The following is a 27,437-nucleotide window of genomic DNA, read 5'->3' on the forward strand; positions in this document are numbered from 1 at the left end:
AACAGTCAGGGAACAATCCAGGATGGAATCTATTTTGAGTTACGAAACAATAGGTGTGTGACTGCATCACTGGTACTTTTCCCAGAAGCTGCCCACCAATGGTCAGGATGAGCACATTTGCAGAGGATATTCAGACTTCCAACAGTCAAGATTTTCTCAAGTGTGCTTAAAAGTATTTTCTCAATCAGTAAGTTTGATGCAAGGAAGATTACTATACTTATCTGGAAAATGAACCAGGCTGAGGGAAGCAAGTTTCAGTGGGAGAACATCAGCAAAGATCATGATTTATAACAGCCATGACAAAGGATATTGACCACTCCAAGGTTAAAAATAGTCAGTTAGGAAAGGACCAATTTCAAAGGGGATCTGGATTTGGACTCAGTCATACAAGTCTGCACGGATTAGCAAGTGCCCAACTGCATGGATTTGGAATTGGCAGAAGCCAGATGGTGGCAGTAGATGGAGAATACTCTGCCTAGTGTTGTTCCACAGGGATCTGTTCTGGGACCCCCACTGATTTTATAAATGACTTGGGTGAGAAAGTAGAGGGATTGGGTTAGTAAATTTGCAGATGACATGAAGGTTGGAGGGGTTGTAGATAGTGAGGGGTTGTCATAGGTTACAAGATATAGACAGGATGCAGAGTTGGGCAGAGAAGTGGCAGATGGAATTCAATCAGAAAAGTGATTTCTTTGGAAGATCAAACTTGAAGGTGGAGTACAAGGTTAATGGCAGGATTTTGAGCAGTGTGGAGGAACAGAGGAATCTTGGGGTCCAAGTCTCTAGATCCTTCAAAGTTGCCATACAAGTTGATAAGATGGTTAAGGCATATGGTGTGCTGGCCTTCATTACTCATGGATTGAATTCAAGAGCCACGAGGTAATGTTGCAGCTCTATAAAACTTTGGTTAGACCACACTTAAAAGAGTACTGTGTTCAGTTCTGGTCACCTCATTATAGGAAGGATGTGGATGCTTTAGATGGTGCAGAGGAGATTTACCAGGATGCAACCTGGGTTAGAGAACATATTGAGGAAAGGTTGAGCAAGCTAATGCTTTTCTCCTTGGAGCAACACAGGATAAGAGGGAACTTGATTGAGGTGTACGAGATTGAGAAGCATAGAGTGGACAGCCAGCATCTTTTCCCCAGGGCAATAATAGCCAATACAAGAGGACATCCACTTAAGGCAAGAGGAGGAATATTCAGGGGAGATGTTGGGAGGTAGGTTCTTTACAGAGTGGTGGGTGCCTGGAACGCAATGCTGGGAGTGGTTGTAGAGGCTGATACAATAAGGACATTAAAAAGACTCTTAGATAGGCACATGGAAGAAAAATGTAGAGTTATGGGCTATGCAAGAGGGAAGGGTTAGATTGATAGCAGAGATGTTCATATAATTCAGCAAAACATCGTGGGCCAAAGGCCCATACTGTTCTGTCACTTACATTAATGTAACAGTAATCCTATTTTAGTCTCCCCACACTCACATGAACATCCCCCAATTGTACCACTCATCTCTCTGCACTAGGGGCCAATTAACCCACCAACCTGCACATTTTGGAAATGTGGAAGGAAACCAAAGCACCCAAGGGAAACCAACACTGTCACAGCGAGAACATGCAACTCCACACAGATCATACTGGACATCAGCAGTGAACTTTCTGGGTGGAGCAGAGGCAGCAGCTCCAAAAACCATTGTCTTTCTTCGAAATTTGAAATTCAAAGCTTGGCCGACAAAACTAAAATTATGGACTCCACAGGCTGAATTGCCTCTTCTGATACTGTAATCATTTTGCAATTATGCACTTATTTGTTAATCTGCTCTCTCATCGACTCCTATACACCAGAACCATTATGAATTGAAAATAGGTAATCTCTGCCTTCAATATACCAACGTGACTGCTTATCCCATCATCAACTTGCAAAACAAATTTTTCTTTACATCCCAACTAAATGTTTGATCCTTAGTCCTTAACTACCTTTAGATCTCAGCTTTCTGGGACAGAGGCAAGAGAATATTCTGTCATTTACTGTCAAAGCCTTTCTGAGCAGTTTCCATCAGAACTCCAGCTCCGAATCCAGTTCCACATCACCTCCCTCATGAATAACCCCCTCAGCTCAAATCCAAACTGCAGTGTCTATGGCAATGTCTTTCCTTGTTCAAAATGTGTAGAATTGAAAACCGCCTTGCCCTTATATTCCAACAGTAACATTCCACCTTCTTCAGCTTCACTCCCCCTTCCCCCCACCACCACAACCAACATCAAAACCAAAATGTCTACTGGTTGGTTAAAACCACAAGTAGTTTGCAAATTGTTTCCCAGAAGTAGTCTAGACACCATGGCTCAATTTGTGATACTCAAATGCTTCAGATATTTAGCAGCCAGCAAAACAAAAGTTTACAAATTGTGCCCCAATTTCTTTGATATACAAAGAAGCTTACATTTTCTTTGTCTCCTTCACTCGAGTGTATACAACTACTTTCTGGACAAAGCACCTCAGAATCTGGAGAGTCACAATGGATTGACTTTAGTGCAGGACTTGATCCAAGGAAACTGAGCTATAAAAAGAAAACAGATGGTTCAGCAGTAAGTCATCGCAAAGCCGAGGAATTGATGCAGAGACAGGACAAAGAGCATTCACGTGTCTACTGCCAGAGGGAAAACTGACTTCTCAATTCTATAGTTACACTGATCTCAGTTTAGTACATCTGAAACTCTTCACTAAATGTTGACATAATCGAGTTATGTGCAGTGCAAGTAACTCCAAGACCTAGTAATTAAGTACAACTTGTTCAGAAAACTCACCAATGTGTGCATGCAGTTATCGAGATCAGCTTCCTTTTAAACTGACAAGCAGCTGTGCATCTTACCAAAGACAGCATTAAGAGCAGCTGGATGGTTGACTGGTTCACAGCAACTGCTTTTTCAGCTCAGTGATGTAGTGTTGAGGATCAGGGAATTTGAGGTTTGTGCTTTGCCAATGCAGCAACACAATTAGTGGAAAATTTACCAAGTCTTTAATACTACCCTTGCTACACCCTGAATAAAGATGCTTTCAGGAAGAATTCTTTTGAGTAAATAACAAGTCCACAAAAATATCCCAAGGATCAGAAATAACCAGTGTTATAACCATGGTAATTCATGGCAGAAGAATTGCTGCAAAGTTCATCACTATTTCTTACTCGACTATAAATCTGTCAACTAACTAGAACAAAGTGAGGAACAATTTAAGGAAATCCCCAGTTGGAAAACTTCTGGAACTCATGTTACCTGTTGCGCCCAACTATTCACTAAGCGTATGACTATCCAGACCATACTACCTAGCCAGACTATCATTATGAACACAATGATGGAGAAAGCACAGGGTTTTTGAATTCAATTACATTCAATTAACAGGCCAATAGGGGAAGTGCGGGTTTGACTAGGTTTGCAATGCTTTATCTTTTTTTTTGGGGGGGGGGGGGGGGGGAGGAGGGAGGTGGGGGCAACGTTGGAGATTAAATAAGCTTGGCAAGGAGAAAACAGCACAGAAGGGAGAAAACTGAGCTAGAAATGGAAGACAGAAAACTTGAGTTTGGAGGGAAGTGTAGACAGAGGCTGGAAAATAGTTTGAGGCCAGGTAGTTGATATTTACACAAATGCAAATATAAAAGGGTACAGGTAGCAGGGTAATATTTTAGCAATTAAGAAACATGGCTTGGAACAGGAATGACAACTTGGTTACAGAGATAAAATTGAGGCATCTTGAATGGTCTGTTTGCCCACCTCTCTAGCATGATCAGAATTCAAGAATGTGTCATCCGACAGCCAGTGGTCACCCCAACTTGCAGTGCAAGCTCCAAAGCACTGGATCTAATGGAAGCCTCCATCTCCACAGGCAGTTATACTGTTCAAAAGTTATCAATCCCTTAAAGTTTACCAGGAAATTTAAGCCTGCAGACATAAAAACAGCCAAGGTGACTCACCGGAAGGGAGTTCATTCTTCTCATGGGGATCTTGCTAAGAAACAGGAAATGGAGAGCCGTTAATGTTCAAAAAGCACTGTCAGAATAGACCAACTTGCTTAGTTTCTTGTCACTTACCACAAAGTTAACTCTTAAGGGCTTAATAAACTCAAGGTGCAGTACAACCTCGTTTCAGATCTCAAGTCACATCAGCACTCAGCTTTCCAGAGTGCAGTTGAACTGCATTCTATATTGGGCACTGTGACCACCGGTACCAAGAGGTTCATGTTCAGCTACAACTTTGGAGGATCATTCAACCTGCATTACCACAGCTTAGATGAGGAAAATTCATGTAACTGATGCTGATTACAATGGGATTAGACTTGATAGAAAGCCATAAAAGCAGCAGCAAATGCCTTGCACTATGCCTGATATTAAACTTGCATCTTTCCTAACTGCTTGCACTGATGACTCAATTGCAGATATTAAAATAGCTTTTTGCCAGAGGTTGTGTTCACATCTATAAATACGAGAACTTGAAGACTAATAGTGAACCGAAAAATGAAAAAATTACCGATTTCAAAAATCTGAAATAAAAACCAGTGTTGGAAATACTCAAGTCAGGATGCATCTGTGTAAAGAAACAGTTAACATTTTGGATTCAAGATCTTCAGAACTGGGAAAGTGGTCTGACGAAGGGTCTTTGACTAGAAAGATTTTCTTTGCACAGATGCTGCCTGACCCATGGAATATTACCAGCATACAGGCCTTCTTTGGTTTACAAACACCCAATTTACATATAGCCTGTACATATGAATGAGCATTTGGGAGACCAGCTGAACGGATTTGCCAGCTGCTGCAGGTCAGCAGGCATCTTCAGCTGTGTGGGAACTTGGGTCACTGCCACTTTTTGACTTGGAATGGATTAGGCACTGTAACCAACAGTCCTAAGAGGCTCATGCTCAGCTACAATTCTGGAGGATCACTAAACTTGCATTACCACAGCTCTGATGAGGAAAATTCACATCCATTTTCAACAGGGGAGGACCTGTATTCTGATTTTCTTTCAGATTGCACGTAGTAATTAGGTACACAAAGCTGCTAGACACATTTACCAGTTCAAAAGACGTTCTTTTAGTTTTATTAAATTTATCCAGATTAAAATGAAATAGAAGTGGTAAGTGACCATTTGGAAAGAAGGGTGAAATTGGAGACAAGAAAAAATATTGAAGATACCATTCAGAATTCATGCTTTAACTGTCAGGTAAACCAACAGTTTTATGAGCTAAACATAATTCAAATGGATTATCAAAATTAATCTGAAGTAGGACTTTATCACCAGACAGTAGGCTTTACTTAAAGATGCATTAACTAGAGTGCTGCATGCATATCGAACCAGCTTTGTCACATGACAGGGACCAACTTACTTGGCAATCACTTTTCCAGATTCCAATACTGCTTTTTCAAACCTGTAACAGGATAAGAAATCAATCTTAATATGATGACCAAAAGCAACTGAAAAGATGAATTGTAAAAGCAGCAACTTTTGAAAGAAGTACTGACTATAGAAGGGTGGGCAGGCATCATGAATCCCAGTACTAATACCCAGCCGGAAGCTCAGGTTTGAAGACTACAGGAAGACCTAAAAGGCAAGGAGTTCTGTGGTTCAATTTACTAAATTGCACAATATTCTTGCAGATGTGCTGATAATCTGAAAGTCATGCAGTGTTTAAGATAACACACCAACTAGGGGAGCAATTGGCCAGCTTCAGATACAAGATTTATTTATTAGTCACATGTACATCGAAACAGTGAAATCCATCTTTTTGCATTGCTAAGAATGTGCTGGCAGCAGCCAGCAAGTGTCACCACTCTTCCAGCACCAACATAGCATGCCCACAGCTCCTAACCAGTACGTCTTTGGAATGTGGGAGGAAACCAGAGTACCCAGAGGAAACCCACACAGACATGGGGAGAACATACAAACTCCTTACAGGCAGCAGCGGGAATTGAACCCTGGTCACTGGCACTGTAATAGCATTATGCTAACTGCTATGCTACCGTGCTGCTCCTAACAGCCCATTTCACTACTCGTGGACAAAAAATATAATGTTAGCTGGTACAAGATGCACTCACACTTAACATTACCTTCTGCACAATTGTTCAGTGTTATCACATCTGTCTATGAACAGCATGCAAGCCCTAAAGTGCTGCAATGAATGCAAGCAGTCTGCACAGAAAGTAATACAAAGGATTCCAAGCATTCACGACTGAGAAAGGTTCAAAATTGCCATTACCATCTCCATAGTGATGGACTCTAGACTCCCTGGACACCACCTGTATGCAAATAAGCCCCTTTGTCTGCCACCAAAAATAGTCCCAGTCACCATATGCCATCCAGGGACCCCCACAGCTGTCACCATTTAATCACTGCCACAATCAGGAAGACACAAGCGTGGCATAACAAAGCAAAGGCACAACGGAACCAGTTGAGCAGAAAGGGCAGCCTCTCTCCTCACAACACATGCTCCTTGCCCTACCCAGTGGGTTAGTCAGTGAATTAGGAGATGGGGTAGCACCCACCCCACAATTAACTGGAGGTCTTAGAAGGTTACTCCATTAACATGAAGATATAAGTCTTAAAGAATTGACACTTTGCTGAAGGTCTACAGCGGTTCAGTAAAATGTAAATTCAAAATTTGTTTTGCCTCATCTTCCGGCAGGGAGTACATAAACCTCCCAGGTTTCTGCAAGTAAGAGGCCAGCTTAATATTTAAGGTGCAGCATTTTTGAATAGTTACAAGTTCTATAGAAATGTAATGCCAAGTTCACAAAAAATGCTTTCCATAGTGTTAATGCAACATATCCATATGAATTCCACTAGAATAAGTAACAATGTCACAAAGGACACAGCAAGAGGATCTGGATAAAATGAATAAGCTTATAAAGCAGTAGAGCAAGAATGAAGGAAGGCATCTGAACAAAATACCCTGAATTCAAACAAACTGCTATGCGAGGGTGAAGAACATTGAGCTGCAGGTTAATAAATGCAGTTAAGGCAATTTAAGTTTTAATTTTACTAGCACAAGACTGCTGCTGTGGTCCACACAATAGGAATGGGGGTTACTACAGACCAATTAGAATTTTGTGCTAAGACAAAAAACAACTAGAAAAACTATAAAATTTCATTTTGGCATCTGGGCTCTAGCAAGATTAGCATTTATTACCCATCTGTAATTGCCCTCAAGAAGTTAGTGAGATGTCATCTTGAACCACTGCAGTCCTTCCAATTAAGATATTCTGTGCTTGTGAAGGGAATTCCATAATTTAAACCCAGTTATGAAGGAACTGATACATTTCCAAATCTGGATGGGTTGTTGTGAGACTTGGAGGGGAACAGAGCAGTGGTGTTCCCATGCATCTGAAGAGAGCTACAATATTATTCGTTACTATTCAAAACCAAAAAGGCTGGATGGAAAAGATGGAAATCATGCTGCTTCTATGAGAGATATCTTTATTAGTCACATGTACATCAAAACACAGTGAAATGCATCTTTTTTTGCGTAGGGTGTTCTGGGGGCAACCCGCAAGTGTCGCCACACTTCTGGCGCCAACATAACATGCCCACAACTTCCTAACCTGTACATCTTTGGAAAGTGGGAGGAAACCAGAGCACCTGGAGGAAACCCACACAGACAGGGAGAACATACAAACCCCTTATAGACAGCAGCCGGAATTGAACCCTGGTCACTGGTGCATTACGCTAACCACTACACTACCGTGCCTGCCTAGTAGATAAGAGTACAGATTGCACCAAATAGCCCATTCTGTCAATTTCCAACATTTCATGCATAACTGAATAAGGTTTCTCCAAATGCACTGGGTTACTACAATCAATTAAGGACTTGACAATAGTCTTGTGGTTCAGATGCAAGTTTGTGAGCCACTGCCAAGATTCACTGGCTTCTTTCAAATAAGCTTAATCTAACAATACACTAGCGAAAGTACCTGGTTAGCAAGAAGAAACTTAATGGGATTGAAGTGGTTAAGTTGACAGAAATAACTACAAACACAAACATCTCAGGGAGATAGAGGGCACAGATGCCAACTCGAAACATCTGCCAGAATGTGGTCTAGATTTCAAGATATTCTTGCTATATCCCAGCCCTTATCAACTGATCCAGAAGATAATTTAAAAAATACTTCAAAACTTATTAGAAGTTGGAGACAGGAGACTACAGATGCTTGAACCTGGAACAACAAACACTTAGCAGGTCAAGCAGCATCTGTGGGAGAAAAGGAATTATCGACATTTCAGGTTGAAACCCTGCATCAGAGTGGAGAGGCAAGATTGGGAGTGGTGAGAAAGGATTGAGAGGTGATTAGTGGACTGAGGAGGGGTGTAAGATGACAGGCAGGTAGTGCCAGGTAGGGGAGGTGAGCAGGGGTGGAGTTGGAAGACAGTGGCAGGTGAATGATAGATGGAGACAGACAAAGGAAACAAAAACAGATGGAACAAGGTCCGGGAGAGTGGAGTGTGAAGATAGGAGATGGCTGCTGGAGGGAGATAAGCAGGAACACAAAGGGCTGCCAGTGCTGGAATCTGATACGTAAAGGAGTGAGAATGAAAACCATTAGGGGGCAGAGATGAACAATAGTTGGAACCAGGTTTTCGGGGGGGGGGGGGGAGGGGCGCGGTGGGGAGGTTATTACCTGTGCATAAAGTGGGTGGAGAGAACTAGGAGGGTGAAGTGAACAAAATTGGCAGGGGGGAGGGTGGTACAAAAATGGAGGAAAGAAGGATCATTTGTGTGTGGGGGGAGGGGAAGGGTTTACCTACAATTGGAAAATTCATGCCATTAGGTTGCAGACTAGCTGTTATAGGGAGTTACCATGAGACAGTAATAACCCTTGCCACTCCAAAAACGCCAGTGCTGATCAGGCTGCCAGGATATTGCAAAATCACACCAGAGAACACAGCTGGCTCCAGGCACAGGACTATGCTCCATATTAGGGACATTTAAGAACCTCTTAGATAGCCACATGAATGATAGCAAAATGGAGGGCTATGTGTGAGGGAAGAGTTAGATAGATCTTAGAGCAGGATAAAATGTCAGCACAACATTGTGGGCCAAAGGGCCTGTACTGTGATGTAACATTCTATATCTATGTTCTATTTGATAGCTTCAGGCCCACTACCAATGGCTTGAGATTTCAACCACTTGCACTTTCATACAGCAAATCGTGACTCAATCAACAAGGTTAGATGGCTTAAATTCATACAGTAACCATTGAGTATTTATTCTCAAGGCAAATATGCTTTTATCATTGCAGTTTCTTTTAGGTTTGTAAGCAATTACAATAATATTACTCCTTTCTTAGCTTAGTACCTCTTGTCACTGAGCTTGGAGAAGTGCAGAGAATATTTACAAAGATGGTGCCAGGACTTGAAGACCCGAGTTACAGGGAAAAGTTGAATAGGTTTGGATTTTATTCCCTGAAGCGCAGGAGAGTGAGGGGAGATCTTAGAGGTATACAAAATTATGAGGGGTATAGATAGGGGGAATAAGCCTGTATGCATTCACCCCAAGGTTGGGTGACACGAGAACTAGAGGACATAGGCTTAGGTTGAAAGGTGAAATACACAAGGGGAAATCTGAGGGGGAACTTCTTCACAGAGGGTGGTGCAAGTGTGGAACAAGCTGCCAGCAGAAATAGTAGATGCAGGTTCAATTGTAATGTTTCAGAGGTTTGGATAAGCACATGGATAGGAGAGCTTTGGAGGGATCTGGTCCAGGTAGATGGGACTAGACAGAAGATCAGGTTGGCATGGACTAGATGGGCTAAAGGGCTTGTTTCTGTGCTGTAGTACTCTATGACTGCTGGATTGGACTTTTGGAGTTAAAGCAGGCACAAATCATACTTCCATAGTCTTAAGGTAATAGTTCTCATATGCGATCCCTACAGCTGAAGACAGCAGAATTCAAACTTTGGCAACTAGCAAATAGCTCATTTTAAACAGTTAATAAGGATATCTTTAAAAAAAGCAGATTTTAAAAATCTCAAATGACAATTGCTGTTGAAACTTGGGCTCAAAACTCCATTGGCTGTCCAACTATCACGAGAGATTTGGAAACCAGACACTGAATCAATCATTTTAAAAATGATCCATGGACTTTCAGTAAAAACAATGCTGGAAATACTTCAGTCAGGCAGCATCTATGGTAAGAGAAACTTAATTTTTCAAGGCAAAACCATTCAGAACTAGGAAAGGAAAACAAATTAGTTTTTGAAAGCAGAAAAGGTGGGAGGTACACAAATTGAACAAAGGAAATACCTCTTATGGGGGTGGGAAAGAAAGACGAAATGGGTTAGTAGAGGCAGTTAGAAGCACATTATGCTTCTTTGTGTAATGTTTTGTTGATAGCAAGGTTGTGGGAGATGCCCAGCAGGCCAGACAATACCAATAGAAAAATAAAAACCCAGCTAAAAATGGGCAAAAATGGCCAGTTCTTGTAAAGACAAAGAAAGTTGCCCAAAGTTATAGAATTTGGTAAGAGTGGAGAAGGCTGCAATGCCCAGAAGACAAGATGTTGTTCAAGCTTGCATTGGGCCTCATAGTAACAGTGCAAGAAGCCAGAGACAAAGGTCAGAATGGGAGCAGGATGGTGAATTGACATGGCAGGTAACCAGTTTAGAGTCACTCCTGCTGACTGAACAAAGGTGGTCCACAAATGGACTGGTGCAAGTAGATTTTAGCATGAATGAAGTAGCAAGGTGCATCACAAACTTCAAACCACATAAACAATACACATGATTAACAACACAAGTTAAAAAGCAACAGCTTCACTGGCATTGGTTAAATTCCAAGTCTTATCTTTAAGTCTTATCTTAAAGTCCAACGTTACATGGGTAACTCACGTTTCATCGATTTCCTTTTCATCCATTGGACTCGGTGAATCCATACAAAGCCCTGTGTAAAGCAAGCAAAGAACAATCATTATTTTTTATTATTCTCAGTGGGACATGGACACAGCTGGTAGGCAGGCACCACTGGCCATCCTGTTCAACCATTTCAGAAGCCACCAAGAATCACAACACCAGTCAGGAACAGACATCCTTCCCTGAAGGAAAGCAGTAAACCTACTGGGTTTTACAACAATCCATCGTTACTGATGCTGGTATTATCAACCAAAATTTAAATTCCCAGCTTCATTAGTGGGTTTTGAAATAGGCTCTGGAGAAAACAGACCTGGCTTCTGTTTATCAGATAATAACCCCAGTCACGTTCCATACAGTATGACAAAGACCCTGATCCTTGCTAATGGTGATCCACCTTTCCAGCATATTTGGCTCCCATAACAGATTAACAAATATTTGCCTTGAAGATACAAAGATCTGTTACCTACTAGCCTCTAGATTTGCACCAGAAGTATTTTCCTCATCCCAAATCCTCACAGCCATCTTTATGCTGTGAAGTGACCTCTGAAAACAGCAAAAAACACTGACATTCACCCATCAATCCTCAAGACAGGCTGTAATGAACACCTCAATCTTCAAGGAAAATAGCAATGCTATAGTCAAGGGAGGGGGACTCAACTTAATTAATTCACATCTTTAATGAATCCCCTTTTTAAAAACCCTTTGTATAAATACAATTAACCAGGCAAAAATAAGAATGACAGAAAAAGTTACAGTAACAGAGGAAGCAAAGCATTCATGACAGTGTACACCACTGATTGTAGCTCATGTCCCATACTTCTGGGAGCAAGCTAACAGCTGAAATTGCAGCTCAGAAGCTCCTTGTACATCCATCTGTGACTACAGCTGCCGTCTCACCCTTAGGGAAAAAAAAATCAGGCACAATGGCAGTTACAATCAAGAGCTACACCATACATGCATACTAGCACAAAGCCCACCTGCTCCAGCATCGCCACAGAAACAGGGTCACACAGCAGCCTGGTAGACATCACTTTTAAAATGCTTCAAAAATCCAGCTGCTTTCACATGCAGAGTTTACAGTACAACAAAGCAACTGCCTACAGAATGTTTGTGCTCTATTTGAGGCCCTACACCCTACTTAAACCCCATCATGAATTTCTCCTCTTAATGCCTCTATTCTTTCAATCCTTGGGGTAGCAAGTTCCTTTTGCTTTAACTACTTGAATAGAGTAGGATTGAGTGGCTGCATACAATATTGTTCTTAATATGGTCTAACTAGAACTTTCACAACCCCAGAATTAGAAAAAATCTGTAGCAGAATTATAAAAGGTCTGATTTTCCAGATTAGTGCCTGACTGCTAGTATATGTATACAACAGGTTGCAAATTACATTCAAAATTCATCATCCAATCAGTTGATCCAATAATGCCCTTCAATTTTTTACGACTCTCCTACACTTCATGCTGCAGAGAACGGAGTCAGCACCAACACCAACTGATCATCCAAGTACGACTTTCCTATCTGCAGACCCAGAATTCTCCCCTCCTCAATCAGGTAGAAGATACAGGAGCCTGAGGGCACGTACCACCAGACTTAAGGACAGCTTCTACCCCACTGTGATAAGACTATTGAACAGTTCCCAGTAAGATGGACTATGACCTCACGATCTACCTTGTGACCTTGCACCTTATTGCACTGCACTCTCTGTAGCTGTGACACTTTGTACTGTCAATGCACCCTGTACTACCTCAATGAATTGATCTGTACGATCAGTATGCAAGACAGTTTTTCACTGTACCTCAGTACAAGTGAAAATAATGAACCAATAGTGGATTTCCCAGCAGCACATCACACATCCCTACATGGTTGCTGGGGTGTCTGATGGAATGAGGCAACCATCTCCTCAACCTTCACTGCCACACTGGGCTATTGCAAAATGAACTATTGCAGTTGGAGAGGATGGCGTGACTCAACCAGTCATTACCTTGGGTATGTTTGGGCAGTACCACACATTAATACTCAAAAGGAAACCACTCAAAGTGCCACCCAGTTTGTTTAGCCAGCAATATTTTTGGGTTTCTTCAGGAAATGGAATACAGATCAGTTAGCACCTTCAAATGTAACCAATTTGACCTGAGAAGACCCACTTAAATGGAAGAGGTTTAACAAGTAAAACCAGTCAGAATCACAGAAGGAACAACTTCCTCACTGCTCTTCCCTTAGCCTTAAAAAACCCAAATGACTTGTTATCTTCTGGCTTCAATTTATGACAAAACAAACCCAAGATGTCGAAATACAAACAAACCATTATTCTGCACAACGGTGCCCTCCTTACACCTACCTGCATCAGAATCAGATGAGAGAGTCTTGTTTAGTAATGGAGTCCCATTTGGTCTGCGCTTTGGTGTATCACTGTTGCTATTTAAGAAACAAAATGGAAAATGAAATTAAAACTTAAAAAAACTAAGTGGAATTAGAAAATGGAAAGACATGTTAAAGTTTCTCAAATTATACTCAGCTACAATTTTCATTTCAATTTAAAACTACAACAGTAGTTTTAATGTACTCATTTTATATTATACATTTTAAAACACAGGTTTCCATACATCAGTGGATCTGCAACAAATAGCAGATTCGCTGACATATACTTTGTACAAACTAACAAACAAAACCCAACCCTTACACCCATACTTCAGTCACCTCAAATTTGCAATATACCCCAAACCATTTAACAACAAGTTGCTTATGCTCGATTTGAGACACTACACCCGACTTAAACACCATCATGGATTCCTTCCTTTAATGCCCCTATGCTTTCAATCCTTGCAGTAGCAGGTTCCTTTTGGTTTAATTACTAGAATAGGACAGAGAGGCTACATTTGGAATCAAAACCCCCTCCTCTGCACTCGTGCAACAAAATTTAGACATTTGCACGGCACGATAGCGTAGCGGTTAGCTCGACGCTATTACAACGCCAGCGATCGGGGTTCGATTCCCATTGCTGTCTGTAAGCTCTCCCGTGTCTGCGAGGGTTTCCTCCCATATTGCAAAGGCGTACGGCTAGGTTAATTTAGGTTTAAAATGGGCAGCATGGACTCATTGGGCTGGAAGGGCCTGTTACCACGCTGTAAATAAAATTTAAATTTAATCTAAAAAATTTAATTTAAACTATGTTTTTTTTAAACATTAACAGGTCTTTAACCCTAAACACCAACAATTACTTTCCTCCCTGCTCGACCTGCTGAGATCCTCTAGCAGATTGTTTGTTTCGCCATATTCCAGCATCTGCAATGTCTTGTGTCTGTACTGCTCTCCCTCAGCTCCCCCCATTCTCCACACTTTTGCCCTATCCCCAAGCCATCCGCTCACTTCCAATGCACCAGGATCCTCATACAACCTTCCTCCCCCAATATACCCCTTCTTAATCAGGGCTCACTTCCCCCCGTCCCACCCCTCTCCCCCGTCCACCTCTCCCTGGCCACCCCCCCCCACCCCTCTCCCTGACCCCTCCCTCCCTGCCCCCCCACCCTATGCCCCTCCCTGCCCCTCTCTCTGCACCCCCCCGCCTCCCACCCCACACCACTCTCCCTGGCCTCCCCCCCCCCCCACGTCGTCCACCTCGCACCCAACACCCCTCTCCCTCCACCTCCCACCCCTCTCCCTCCACCCATCCACCTCCTACCCCAAAGCCCTCTCCCTCCACCCCCTACCCTCCCCGCCCTCCTTTACCTGCCCAGGCCCCTCAGGTTGACCATGTTGAGGGCCAGGTTGGTGACGGGACTGAGCACCTGCGGCCCGCAGGGGGAGGCGACCCCCGTCCCGGTGAACAGGGCCTTGCAAGGCCGGGCCTTGTGCAGGGAGAGACAGGGGCGCCGGGTAGCGAGGTCACCCCCGCAGGGCCCGGAGGCCGGGTCGGGGACAGGCCGGGGGGCGCCGGCTCCGCTCATCGCCCACGACTTTAAGACCCAAATAAAAGTCGGCCCAGAGATAAAATGGAAAACGAGGGTGCGGGAAGGGGGGTGACGGCGGCGGGGGAGAGGAAGGGCTGGGCCTCGCCGAGCCCCACGCTGAATGGGCGGCCGGAGTGCGGCCGCTTCATGAAGCCAGGCCCCGGGCTGCGAGCCGCCGCCTTTATTTCGAAAATCAACACCGCGTCGGGCCCCGCCTTCCCCGACCGGTGACGCTGGGGCGCCTCCGCCAATCAGACGGCTGTTCCTATGCGGCGGGCGGAGACTCTCCCAATGGGGTCGGCCCTTTCCGCTGACTTGGCCGCTCGAGTCTCTCCGCCAATCGCAACGGCTCTTCCATGCAAGGCAGCTGGGTTATCCCATTGGGGAAAGAGGGGTGAATAGGATCTGCGGAAGTGCTTTAACCCCGCAACCTACTGGCTATTTTAGACTAAAAAGCATTTTTATCAAGATTTTTTATTTGTTCATTTGCTGTGTTACTAATTAAACATTTATTATTCGAATATTTCTCTTTCTAGTGTGAACAATGTCAATGACCCTCCCTACGAATACGGGGTTCGGTTTTGTATCCTTTTTTCCCGCGGGAAACAGCTGAGCGGGGATTTTAAACCGAGGTTCAGGACTTTGAAATGTCACTTGGGATTGGTTTTATAAACTCGGATTCTTTTGCAAAAGTCTTGGGTTTTAAGATTCTCTATGCACCATATACACACTTATTTTTGATTTTTTTTTATTTCGTGGGGAGAGGACAGAACAAGGGGGTGGGGTGGGAATGTTGCCCACACTTGCATTCATTCATTATGTTAACCAACCCTCCCCATTCATTCATTAGCAGTATCAACAGGAACTGAAGGTCTTTACACAACAGAAGCTGACAACCTAGCACTCACAACATTGAGTCTCACTCACAAGCCAAAATCCCCTCCCCCCCTCACCCCCCCCCCCCCCCCCCCCCCCCCCCCCCCCCCCCCCCCCCCCCCCCCAGTTCCTGAAAGCATCTACGTACCTGGCTGTTATCAGAACATTGGCAATGCTACAAATTGGGAGAGGGGTAATTATGATGCAGGAACTTGGGAGTGTAAATCGGGAACGGACGTTCTTGGGGAAGTGCACAGCGGAAATGTGGAGGTTGTTTAGGGAGTACTTGCATGGGGTTCTGGATAGGTTTGTCCCATTGAGGCAGGGTAAGGATGGTCGAGTGAAGGAACCGTGGTTGACAAGAGATGTAGAATATCTTGTCAAGAGGAAGAAAGAAGCTCAACTAAGGTTTAGAAAGCATGGATCAGACAGGGCTCTGGAGAGAGTTTAAGAATGGACTTAGGAGAGCTAGAAGGGGGCATGAGAAAGCCTTGGCGAGGAGGATTAAGGAAAACCCCAAGGAGGAATAGAGGGATCTTGGGGTCCACGTCCATTGATCCTTCAAGGTTGCCGTGCAGGTCCATAGAGTTGTTAAGAAGGCGTAAAGTGTGTTGGCCTTCATTAGTCGAGCTATTGAGTTCAAGAGCCGCCGAGGTAATGTTGCAGCTCTATAGAACTCTGATAATTCCACACTTGAGGTATTGTGTTCAGTTCTGGTCACCTCATTATAGAAAGGATGTGGAAGCTTTAGAGAGGGTGCAGAGGAGATTTACCAGGATGCTGCCTGGATTGGAGAGCATGTCTTATGAGGATAGGTTGAGTGAGCTAGGGCTTTTCTCTTTGGAGAAAAGGAGGATGAGAGGTGACTTGATAGAGGTGTACAAGATGATAAGAGGCATAGATCGAGTGGACAGTCAGAGACTTTTTCCCAGGGCGAAAATGGCTAACACGAGGGGACATAATTTTAAGGTGATTGCAGGAAGATATAAGGGGATGTCAGAGGTACATTTTTTACACAGAGAGTGGTGGGTGCATGGAACACACTGCCGGCAGAGGTTGTGGAGGCAGATACATTAGGGCTATTTAAGGCACTCTTAGCTAGCCACATGAATGATAGAAAAATGGAGGGCTATGTGTGAGGGAAGAGTTAGATAGATCTTAGAGCAGGATAAAATGTCGGCACAACATCGTGGGCCAAAGGGCCTGTACTGTGCTGTAATGTTCTATGTTCTATGCCACTTTCTGTGCAGTGCCGAGGAAATGTAGCTGTGTTTGAGGTGCTACCTACTGGACGAAATACTAAAACACACCAGTAACTGTTCTCTCAGTGGACAAAAAAAATGGCACTTTTCTTAAAGAAGGCTAACCTTTATCCTTCAATCAGTATTTCTAAGAATTATTTCTAAGAATTTTTAATATTTCTAGGAATGATTATCACAGAAAACATAGAACTCATAGAACAAAAAAAAACTGGGTGGGTGCACCCATCTGAATGAAAAACACCATGGTGCTGGAGCGGGCCAGGGAGCATCTGTGGAGAAAAGCAAATGGTCAATGTTTCAGGTCAGGACCCTTCTTCAGGACCATCTTGTGGGTGCACTGAAAACAAACTGCATGTGGTGCCAATCAAAGCACCTTAGAGCTCCCCGTAATAAGCTGTCCATTTTAACCCCACACCCAGCAACTTTCTCCTAACATTACTCCAAATTCATCCCCATCAGATAAAGGTCCAAAGCCTTTGAAATTTCCAATGGAATGAGACACTGCCTCACTTTCAAACAGAGTGTTCAAGATCCAAATAACTATTTAAAAACTAATTCTTCCCTCTGCCTCTATAGTTCTTTTGCCGATTATTTTAAATTTCTATGGGCCTCTGGTTAGCAACCCACCAGCTTCATCTGTATGGAGACACCAGAGACTCCAGATGCTGGAATCCAGACCAGCAACAATCTGCTGGAGGAACTCAGCAGATCGAGCAGCAACTGTGGTGGGAAAGGAATTGTTGACGGTCAGGTTGAGACCCTGCATCAGGACTGGCACAGCTTTGTTCTGGATTCATGCACCTTCAGTCTCTTATGTCCCAGCAGAAATCATAGAATTGTACAGCACAGAAACAGGGACATTTGACCCACCCTGTGCATGCTGACCGTGATGCCTACTACACTAATCCGATTTGCGTACATTATGCCCGTATCCCTCTATGCCTTTCCTATGTTCATACCTGTCCAACTGCCTTTTAAGCATTGTAATTGTATCTGACTCTACAACCTCCTCTGGCAGCTTGTTCCAGATAACCACCACCCTCTGTGTGAAAACTTATCCCTCAGATCGCCTTTAAATTTCTCTTCTCGTACCTGAAACCTGCAGCAGAAGGTATCTAACCAAATGCAACTAACCAATGTTTGGATATTGGAGATTGGTTCATTTTTGGATATTGGTTTACTATTGTCACGTGTACTGAGATACAGTGAAAATCTTCTGTTTGTGTGCCATCCAGGCACATTATGCCATACATAATTATGTTGTATTAGTAGTAAGAAAACAGAATGAAGAATATAGTGTAGCAGCTGCAGAGGAACTGCAGTGCGGGTAAACAAGTAAAGTGCAAGGTCACGACAAGGTAGATTGGGAGATCAAGAATTCATCTTTAGCCTATGAGAGGTCCATTCAAGAGTCTTATAACAGCGGGGTAGAAGCTGTCCTTGCTACGTGCTTTCAAGCTTCTATATCTTCTGCCCAATGGGTGAGGGGAGAAGAGAGAATGACTAGGGTGGAAAGGATCTTTGATTATGTTGGTTGCTTTACCGAGGTAGAGAGAAGTGTAGACCATGGAGGGGGGGCTGGTTTTCGTGATGTGCCGAACTGTGTCCACAACTCTCTGCAGTTTCTTGCAATCTTGGGCAGAGCATAGAGCATGGAAACAGGCCCTTCAGCCCAACATGTCCATGCTGACTGTGTTGCCCAGCGAGCTAGTCCTAACTGCCTGCATTTGGCCCTTAGCCCTCTAAACCTATCCATGTATTTATCTAGATGGATTTTATATGTTGCTGATGTGCCTGCCTCAACCATTATTTCTGGCAGCTCATTCCAAATTGCCATACCAAGCATCGATGCATCCAGATAGGATGCTTTCTATGGTGCATCTATAAAAATTGGTAAGAATCGTTGGAGACATGTTGTATTTCTTTAGCCTTCTGAGGAAGTAGAGGTGTTAGTGTGCTTTCTTGGCCATAACGTCAACATGGCTGGACAAAATGTTGGTGATATTTACACCTGGGAACTTGAACCTCTTAACCATCTCCACCTTAGTACCATTGAAACAGACAGGGGTGTGTGCTCCACCCCTTTTCCTGAAGTCAATGACTAGCTTCTTTATTTTGCTGACAATGGGGGAGAGATTGTTGTCTTGACACCATGTCACTAGGCTCTCTATCTCCTTCCGGTACTTCCTCTTGTTGTTTTTTGGGATTCGGCTCACTACGATGGTGTCACCTGCAAACTTGTAAATGGAGTTAGAGCAGAATTTGGCAAAACATTTGTGAATGTTTAGGGAGTAAAGTAAGGGACTGAGGACACAGCTTTGTGGGGCACTGGTGGTGAGGATTATCATGAGGAGGTGTTGTCACCTATCCTTACTGATTGCAGTCTGTTGGTCAGGAAGTCAAGGATCCAGTTGCAGAGGGCATGCAGCGTACTAGGTCTAGGAGTTTGGAGATGAGTTTGTCTGGAATTATGGTGTGGAAGGTGGAGCTGTAGTCAATAAATTGGAATCTGACATAAGTGTCTTTGTTATGAGATGAGTGTAGTGCCAGGGAGATGGTGTCCACGTGGACCTGTTTCGACAGTAGACGAATTGCAGTGGATCAAGATTGTCTGGGAGGCTGAAGTTGATGTGTGCCATGACCAACCTCATGAAGCACTTCATGATGGTGGATGTCAGAGCCACCGGGCAGTAGTCATTAAGGTGCGTTATCTTATTTTTCTTTGACACTGGGATGATAGTAGTCTTCTTAAAGCAGGTGGGAACCTCAGATTGGAGTAGGGAGAGGTTAAAGATGCCAACGAGTACTCGCGCCAACTAATCCACGCAGGATCTGAGGACACGGCCGGGGATACCATCCGGGGCAGTCGCTTTCCTCAGGTCCACCCTCAGGAAGGTTGATCTGACATCTACGATGGTGACCGTGGGTACAGGTGCATCAAAGGCTGTTGGGGCTGGTGACGTCACTTCACTGACCTTCTGTTCGAAACAAGCATAGAATGCATTGGGCTCATCGGGGAGGGATGCATTGTTGCCAGTGATATTGCCCAACTTTGTTTTGTAGCCCGTTATAGCATGCAAGCGTTGCCACAATCAACGTCTAGTCCGGGACTTTAGCTTGTCTAATATTGTCTTTTGGCATCCCTGATGGCTTTGCAAAGGTCATACCTAAATTTCCTGTTTCGGTCAGGATCACCTGACTTGAACATCTCAGACCTGGACTTCAGCAGGGAGTGGATCTCCTGGTTCATCCATGGTTTCCGGTTGGGGAGCATCTAATTGACTTCTTTGACACACAGTCCTCAACACACTTGCTGATGAAGTCTTTGATGGAAGCGGCATCCTCATTTAGGTTGGCTGGTGAGTCCTTGATTATGGACCAGTCCACCAAGTCAAAGCAGTTGCATAGGAGGTCATCTATTTCCTCAGACCAGCACTCTATGACTTTCTGTACCGGATCCTTGCACTTTCTGCTTGTAACGAGGGAGAAGGAGTACAGCCTGGTGGTCTTATCTACCAATATGGGGCAGACGTTTTGTGCAGATGCCACATGACAACCCAACTCTTATACTCAATGCTCATGAAGGCAATCATACCAAATGCCTTCTTCACTACACTGTCCACCTGTGCCATCACTTTCAGTGAGCTAGGGACTTGCACCCTAAGGTCCTTCTGTACATCAATGCTCCTAAGGTCCCTACCATAGAGTAAATATTTCCTACCAGATTAAATCATGTCTGGGTTAAATTCCATCTGCCACCATCTCAGCAATTTTCCAGCTGATCTCTGTCCTCCTATATCCTTAGACAACCTTCTTTGCTACCTACGACTCCACCAAACTTTGTGTCGTCCACAAACTTACTAATCAGGCCACCAACATTCTCATTCAAGTCATTATGTATATTAGACACAACAAAGGTCCCGCCGCCAATCCTCGTGGTACACCACTCCTTATAGACTTCCAGTTAGAAAAACACCCATCCACCATCCTCCGCCTCCTATCGCTAAGCTAATTTTGGATCAAGTTTGCTAACTTGCCTCAGATCCTTTGTGTCTTAATTTTCTGGACCAGCCTAACATGTGGGACTTTGTCGAAAGCCTTACTAAATTCCACATAGTCAACATCTGCCACCTTGCTTCATCAATCTTCTTGGTTACCACCTCACAAAACACAAATTAATGAAACACAATCTCCCCGGCACAATACCATGCTGACTCCTCCTAATCAGTCCCTGCCTATCCAACTGTCCCTCAGAATCTTCTCCAACAATTTCCCTACCACCAATATCAGGCTCACCTGCCTGTAGTTCTCAGGGTTATCTCTACTGTCCTTTTAAATAAGGGGACAACATTAGCTATCTTCCAGTCTTCTGGCACCTCACCCATGGCTAATAATGACGTAAAAATCTCCGTCAGAGCCCCAGCAATCTCCTCCTTTGTTTCCCTTAACATTGTGGGATAGATTCTATCAGGCCCTGGGGATTTATCCACCCTCATGTTCTAATACTTCTAACACCTCCTCATTCCCAATACAAATGTTCTCCAGAACATCAACATACCCCTCCCTTAACTCTCCAGCTTCCACATTATGATTAAGATTAAGATCTTTATTAGTCACATGTACATTGAAACACACAGTGAAATTCTTCTCCCTGGTGAATACTGAGGAGAAGTAGTCATTAAAGACCTTGCTCATATCACCTGGCCCCAGACATAGATTACCCCTTTGGTCCCTGAGGGGACCTACTTTTTCTGGTCATTAAGGGGACCCTGCTGTGTGAACACCTACTGTTATCACTACAGGTGACCCCTGTGTTACAGGGCGGCTGCATACCTAGAAAACAGGTGGTATTACAATTTTCCATAACTCGAAGCTGTGTCATCTGTGCATGAGCCAAGGAACGCGAATTGAAATTTACTTATTTTTCATATAAATTCTGTGAAACCAAATTTTATTTAATCTTTGAGTAGTTATTTGTGAATTCTGTAAGGGCGAATTTCTATTACCCAAATGGCCAGAACGCGGGGGTCTCCTGTAAAGATAGAAGACACTTTATTGGGCATAATAACTTTGTGACAGCTGCTCGCACACAATCAGCTCCAGTTGGCACATCTGACACCAGACTGCCAAAACAAACCATCTTCTCTGACTCAATCACTGTTAAAGACTTCAAAAGGGCTGAAAAAAAATGTTTCAAGGACGCTCCTGAAGATTTGTAAAAACGCCATTTGACTTGTGGAAATCCCTGGTCCATGAATGGAGAAAGAGTATCTGGAGATACAAGAGACTGCAGAAGCTGGAACATGGAGCAAACTGCTGGAGGAACTCAGCAGGTCAGGCAGCATCTGTGGAGGGAGATAAACAGTTGACGTTTCGGGTCATGACCCTTCATCTGGACTGTATCCGCAATTGCACTGAGAATCTCCAGTCTCTTCGTCATAAATACACGGAGCTCAGTGGAAGGAGTGTACCACTTCCCAAGCTACTCGTCTACCTGTCCAATCAATCACCTCTGGCCACCTGCAGCAGGGCCCATGGGCCCCACATTGGCTCCAGTAGTCACAGAAGCCATAGAACTGGAATGGGAGCAAGTCAACCTCAATCCTTAGGTCATCCTTCATTGCCTCAGTGAAAACTTGTCTCTCCAACCTGGAACAGTGCAATTCTGTGATATTCTGGAGACACAAGAGACTGCAGATGCTGGAATCTGGAGCAGAAAACAAACTGCTGGAGGAACTCGGGAGGTCAGGCAGCATCTGTGGGGGGGGGGGGGAGAGAGGGGATGGTCAAAGTTTCAGGTCGAGACCCTGCATCAGGACTGAGCGTTGAGGGGAGATGACCAAAGGTGTGAAAGGAGGGGTGAGGGAAAGCTGATGGGCAGGTGGAGTCAGGTGGGGGAAGGGAGGGGGAAGATAGAGACAGAGGCTGGAAGGTGATAGGTGGAACCAGATAAGGGAGGGATGATGGGCAGGTGGGACCAGATAGAGGAGGAAGAGGGGGAAGTTCAGCAACAGAGACTGGTGGGCTATAAGTAGAATCGGACAAGGTAGGAAGGGCAGTTGGAATCTGGTGGGGAAGGGGATAGGGAAGGTAGGCAAGGAGAGAAGAAACCTCTTTTCTTTGGAGAGGAGGATGAGAGGTGACTTGATGGAAGTGTACAAGATGATAAGAGGCACAGACCGAGTGGACAGTCAGAGACTTTTTCCCAGGGCGACAATGGCTAACACAAGGGGACATAATTTTAAGGTGATTGGAGGAAGATGTAAGGGGGATGTCAGGGGTAAGTTTTTTTTTTACACAGAGAGTAGTGGGTGCGTAGAACACACTGCCTGCAGAGGTTGTGGGGGCAGAATCATTAGGGACATTTAAAAGACTCTTAGATAGCCACATGAATGATAGAGAAACGGAGGGTTATGTGGGAGGGAAGAGTTAGATAGATCTTAGAGCAGGATAAAATGTCAGCACAACATTGTGGGCCGAAAGGCCTGTACTGTGATGTAATGTTCGATGTTCTATGTCACAAGATGTCAGTCTTACCAATGTACACACACTACTACTCTAAACCTTGCTCCTTCTAAACTGCAAACATGTCCTCAGAAAGGCTCTGTTGATTTAAATTGACCGTGAGTTGGTCCCAGGTTTGTCCCCAGTCTGTCCTGAACAAACTAACCTGAACCGAGAGATGACCTGACAAAAGATCGAGATTCCTCCTCCTCATGATACAGCAGCCCTTGGGACAGAGCGCAGGGGTGGACAGAGGCAAGATGTATTTAACGAGAAGTTAACCAGTCACCCAAGGCTGTGCTGATGAGGACAAAAGGGTGGGAGGAAGCTCATGTGGAGCACAAATACCAGCACAGAGCAGATGGGCCGAATGGATGTTTCTCTGCTGCAATATCCAATTTAAATCTGTGCAGAATTAACTCTTGAACCATAAAATTTCTATTCTCAAATGGGACTTAATTATGGAACAATTTCTGATCAGCTTTATGCTATCAGCTCTCTCTCTCTCTTGCTCTCTCTCTCTCTCTCTCGCTCCCTCTCTCTCCTCGGGTGACTGAATAGTCGGACTGAAAGGTTGGACCCCGGGCCTCAGCCTCCTCAGGTTGGGCCTCGCATCGTGTCGGACTCCGGGACAACCTCCCTGGGTTGGTCCTCTCGTCGGGTCAGGCCTCGCCTCAGGTCGGGCCTTGGGACTCGGCCCCTGCAGGTCGGGCCTCAGTGTCGGGTGCTCCGGTTAGTTGGGTCCTCTCTCTGGGTTCCTGGGTCTCAATGTCAGGAGCTCCAGTGGGGTCCCAGAGTCGGGTCTTGGTGATGGGGGCTCTGTGGGGTCATCTCTTCACCCTGTGAAGGCTTCCACTTCCCTAACTGATCAAGATCCCCCTGCAATCTATGATAAACTTCTTCACTATCAATAACCCTCCTAATTTCATGTCATCTGCAAAATTACTGATCAAGCCTTGTGCATCCGCATCCAAATCATTTATATAAATAATGAACAACAAGGGTCCCAACACAGACCCCTATGGCACACCACTAGTCACCAGTCTCCATTCCGAGAAACAACCTTCAACCACCACCCTTTACTTCCTACCTCCGAGCCAATTTTGAATCTACCTAACTAGCTCTCCCTGAATTTCATGAGACCTAACCTTCCAGACCAGCCTGTCATGTGGGACCCTATCAAAGGCCCTGCTAAAGTCCAAATAGATAACACCCGCTGTCCTACCCTCATCTGCCCTTTTGGTTACCTCTTTAAAGAACTCTAAAAGGTTCATCAAGCACGACTTCCCACGCGCAAAGCCATACTGACTCCTAATCAGACTCTGTCTATCCAAATGCTGGCAGATCCTGTCCCTCAGAATTCCCTCTCGTATCTTCCCCACTACCGATGGAAGGCTGACCGGCCTGTAGTTCCCTGGCTTGTTGTTACTACCCTTCTTAAACAACGGAACAATGTTAGCTACCTTCCAGTCTTCTGGAACTTCACCAGTGGCTAACAATGAAGCAAATATCTTCGCAAGGGCCCCTGCAATTTTTTCTCTAGCCTCCCACAAAGTCCAAGGATGTACTTGGTCAGATCCTGGGGATTTATCCACCCTAATGCACTGTAAGGCTGCAAATACCCCCTCTCTAGTAATATGAATGTTCTCCAAAATATCTCCACTTGTTTCCCTTATCTTTTGAGCAATCATGTTTCTCTCCTCAGTAAATACCTAGGCGACTCTCTTGGTGGGACTAGCTTGGTGGGAGTAGGTTGCATCTTGGCACTGCTCCACTCTCTAACTTTTTGTTAACCAACCTCTTAACATCTATGCTAAAGTTTTAACAAGACTTTTATAATACTTTTATAAGAGTAGGTTTTGATTTTTAACTGCTGGAAATGAATACCAGTGCTAAAGCTGCAGCTGAAAGCAAGGGGAATGGGGATCCTCAACTTACTTTGGAAGCTATTTCTAAACTCCTGAATAAAAAACTTGATCAGAAATTTTCCTCTTTGGAAACACTGTTAAAGGAGATTGAAGGCAGACTAACAACACTTAAACAGGAAAACGTTAAACAACAGAAATTAATTGCTGAACTGGATGAAGCTAGCAAAGAGAGAGATCATAGACTGAGCTCATTGGAAGAGGAATTAACTTCGACTACCCAAATACTGGAACAGGAAAGACAGAAGATTATTGATTTAGAAAGTCGAAGTCAGAGGAACAATTTGCGGATCATTGGCCTTCGTGAAGATGCCAAAACTGGTAATCCTATTGAATTCTTTTTTAAACTTCTGATGGATGTGTTTGGCTCTGAAGTTTTCTCTCTATGCCCCATACTTGATCGTGCTCACTGAGCGTTAAGACCAAAACCTCTGGCAGAGCAAAAACCATGGCCAGTAATATTGAGATTCCACTATGTGAGTACTAAAGAGCATTTGATTTGAATTGCTCATAGTCAAGGAATGATCCAATACAAAGACTGGAAGTTTCGTCTGGTTGAAGATTACAGTCCAGAAGTTATGAAAGAGAGATTGCATTATAAACTGATTATGTTGCGGCTTTATCAAAGGAAGTATCAACCTGCATTGCTGTTTCCAGCTCATCTGAGGATTGTACTCTCTGACAAATCATGTAAATGATTTAATTCCGAGGAGGAAGCTGAAGAATTTCTCAAGAATTAACTTTCAACCCCAGATGGTTAATAAATGTGCTATTCTTTGATGTTTACACCTATTTGGTCTACAAGGTAATAACTAACTCACAGATTTGAACGTTTTAAGTTCGGAGATCTTTTTTTCCCTTTGTGCTTGGTTCTGGAGCATGAATATTTATCATGTTTCTATTTTACAATTTTTTTCCCTTTTATTATTAATATTTTTAATTTTCTATTTTTGTAATAATTAAGAATTTAATTGGGTGATTGATTCTTTTTCTTTCGAAATATTAGTAAGATTGTAATTTTTTTAAATGTTGACTTTCAGTATTTTTAACTGCGTAGGATTTTCTCAGCAAGCTGTTTTGTCTCAATGTCTATATCATTGAAATGTTTTTGGTACTTCTATCTCCATGTTTTGACTATTGGTGGTGTTTTGCATTCCTTTTAACTTGGAGATTTTCCACCAAAAGGGGTGGGGTTAAGGGATTTAATAAGTAGCATTCTAGCTGTCTATTGGCCAGTTTTTGGGCTTTTGTGGGTGGGGGGTGGGGCTGTTTTTCGTTTAGTTTTTTCCTTCTGGACTGATCTAAAACTACAAATATGTCTGAATTGTCGTCATATCCGGTTCCTCTTTGAACATTTTTTCCTCTTCCTATTAATGAGTCTCCTGTGCATCAAAGTTAACCCTTTACATACCATATGCTTTAGTTTATTAAAATGGATAATATGATTAATTTTGTTTCATGTAATACGAATGGTTTAAATAATCCAATTAAGCTGAAGAAGATCTTTAAAGATTTTTCATAGATTGAATGCTCAGATTATTTTTGCTCAGGAGACTCATATTAGGAGAGAGGATAATAAGCACTTTTTTAGATTTTGGAGGGGTCAACAGTTTCATTCTAATTCACAAGCGAAGTTGAAAAGAGTCTTTATTTTTATAGACTCCTCCATTTCATTTGTTCATTATGAAACAACCTCAGACCCGAACAGTAGATTTTTATTAATTACTGGCTTACTTCATAACAAAAAAGTTGTCATGGTGTATGTTTATGCACCTAACGTTGATCATCCCAAGTTCTTTAAATATTTATTTGCATCTTTTCCTAATTTAAATGAATATACGTTGATATGGGTGGAGATTTCAATTGTTGTTTAAACCCTTCGATAGATAGGTCTGTGTCGTATCAAGTATTTCCAAACAAATCTGCTGTTTTTATTAATACCTTTTTAGTTGCTTCTGGAATTTTAGAAGTTTGGAGATTTCTACACCCATATGATAAAGAGTTTTCATTCTTTTCTCATGTTTATCACAACTACC

The 27,437-nt window shown here is 43.6% G+C and overlaps 1 protein-coding gene across 1 annotated transcript in view; it reads right to left on the minus strand.

The window, feature by feature from the left end:
* Positions 1–20,222, minus strand: part of cdc25b (cell division cycle 25B) — a 38,104-nt gene extending 17,882 nt beyond the window's left edge. Inside the window, exons 1-7 of the mRNA XM_052033311.1 lie at positions 20,140–20,222; positions 14,614–15,201; positions 13,226–13,302; positions 10,864–10,915; positions 5,370–5,411; positions 3,964–3,997; positions 2,440–2,556 (exon numbers count right to left, since the gene is read on the minus strand). Of these exons, the coding sequence (XP_051889271.1) occupies positions 2,440–2,556; positions 3,964–3,997; positions 5,370–5,411; positions 10,864–10,915; positions 13,226–13,302; positions 14,614–15,201; positions 20,140–20,222 (993 nt within the window). The remainder of the gene's footprint in view (positions 1–2,439; positions 2,557–3,963; positions 3,998–5,369; positions 5,412–10,863; positions 10,916–13,225; positions 13,303–14,613; positions 15,202–20,139) is intronic.
* Positions 20,223–27,437: the final 7,215 nt, after the last annotated feature.

This window comes from Pristis pectinata, chromosome 2 (assembly GCF_009764475.1).
Source record: "Pristis pectinata isolate sPriPec2 chromosome 2, sPriPec2.1.pri, whole genome shotgun sequence".
NCBI classification, from domain to species: Eukaryota; Metazoa; Chordata; class Chondrichthyes; order Rhinopristiformes; family Pristidae; genus Pristis; species Pristis pectinata.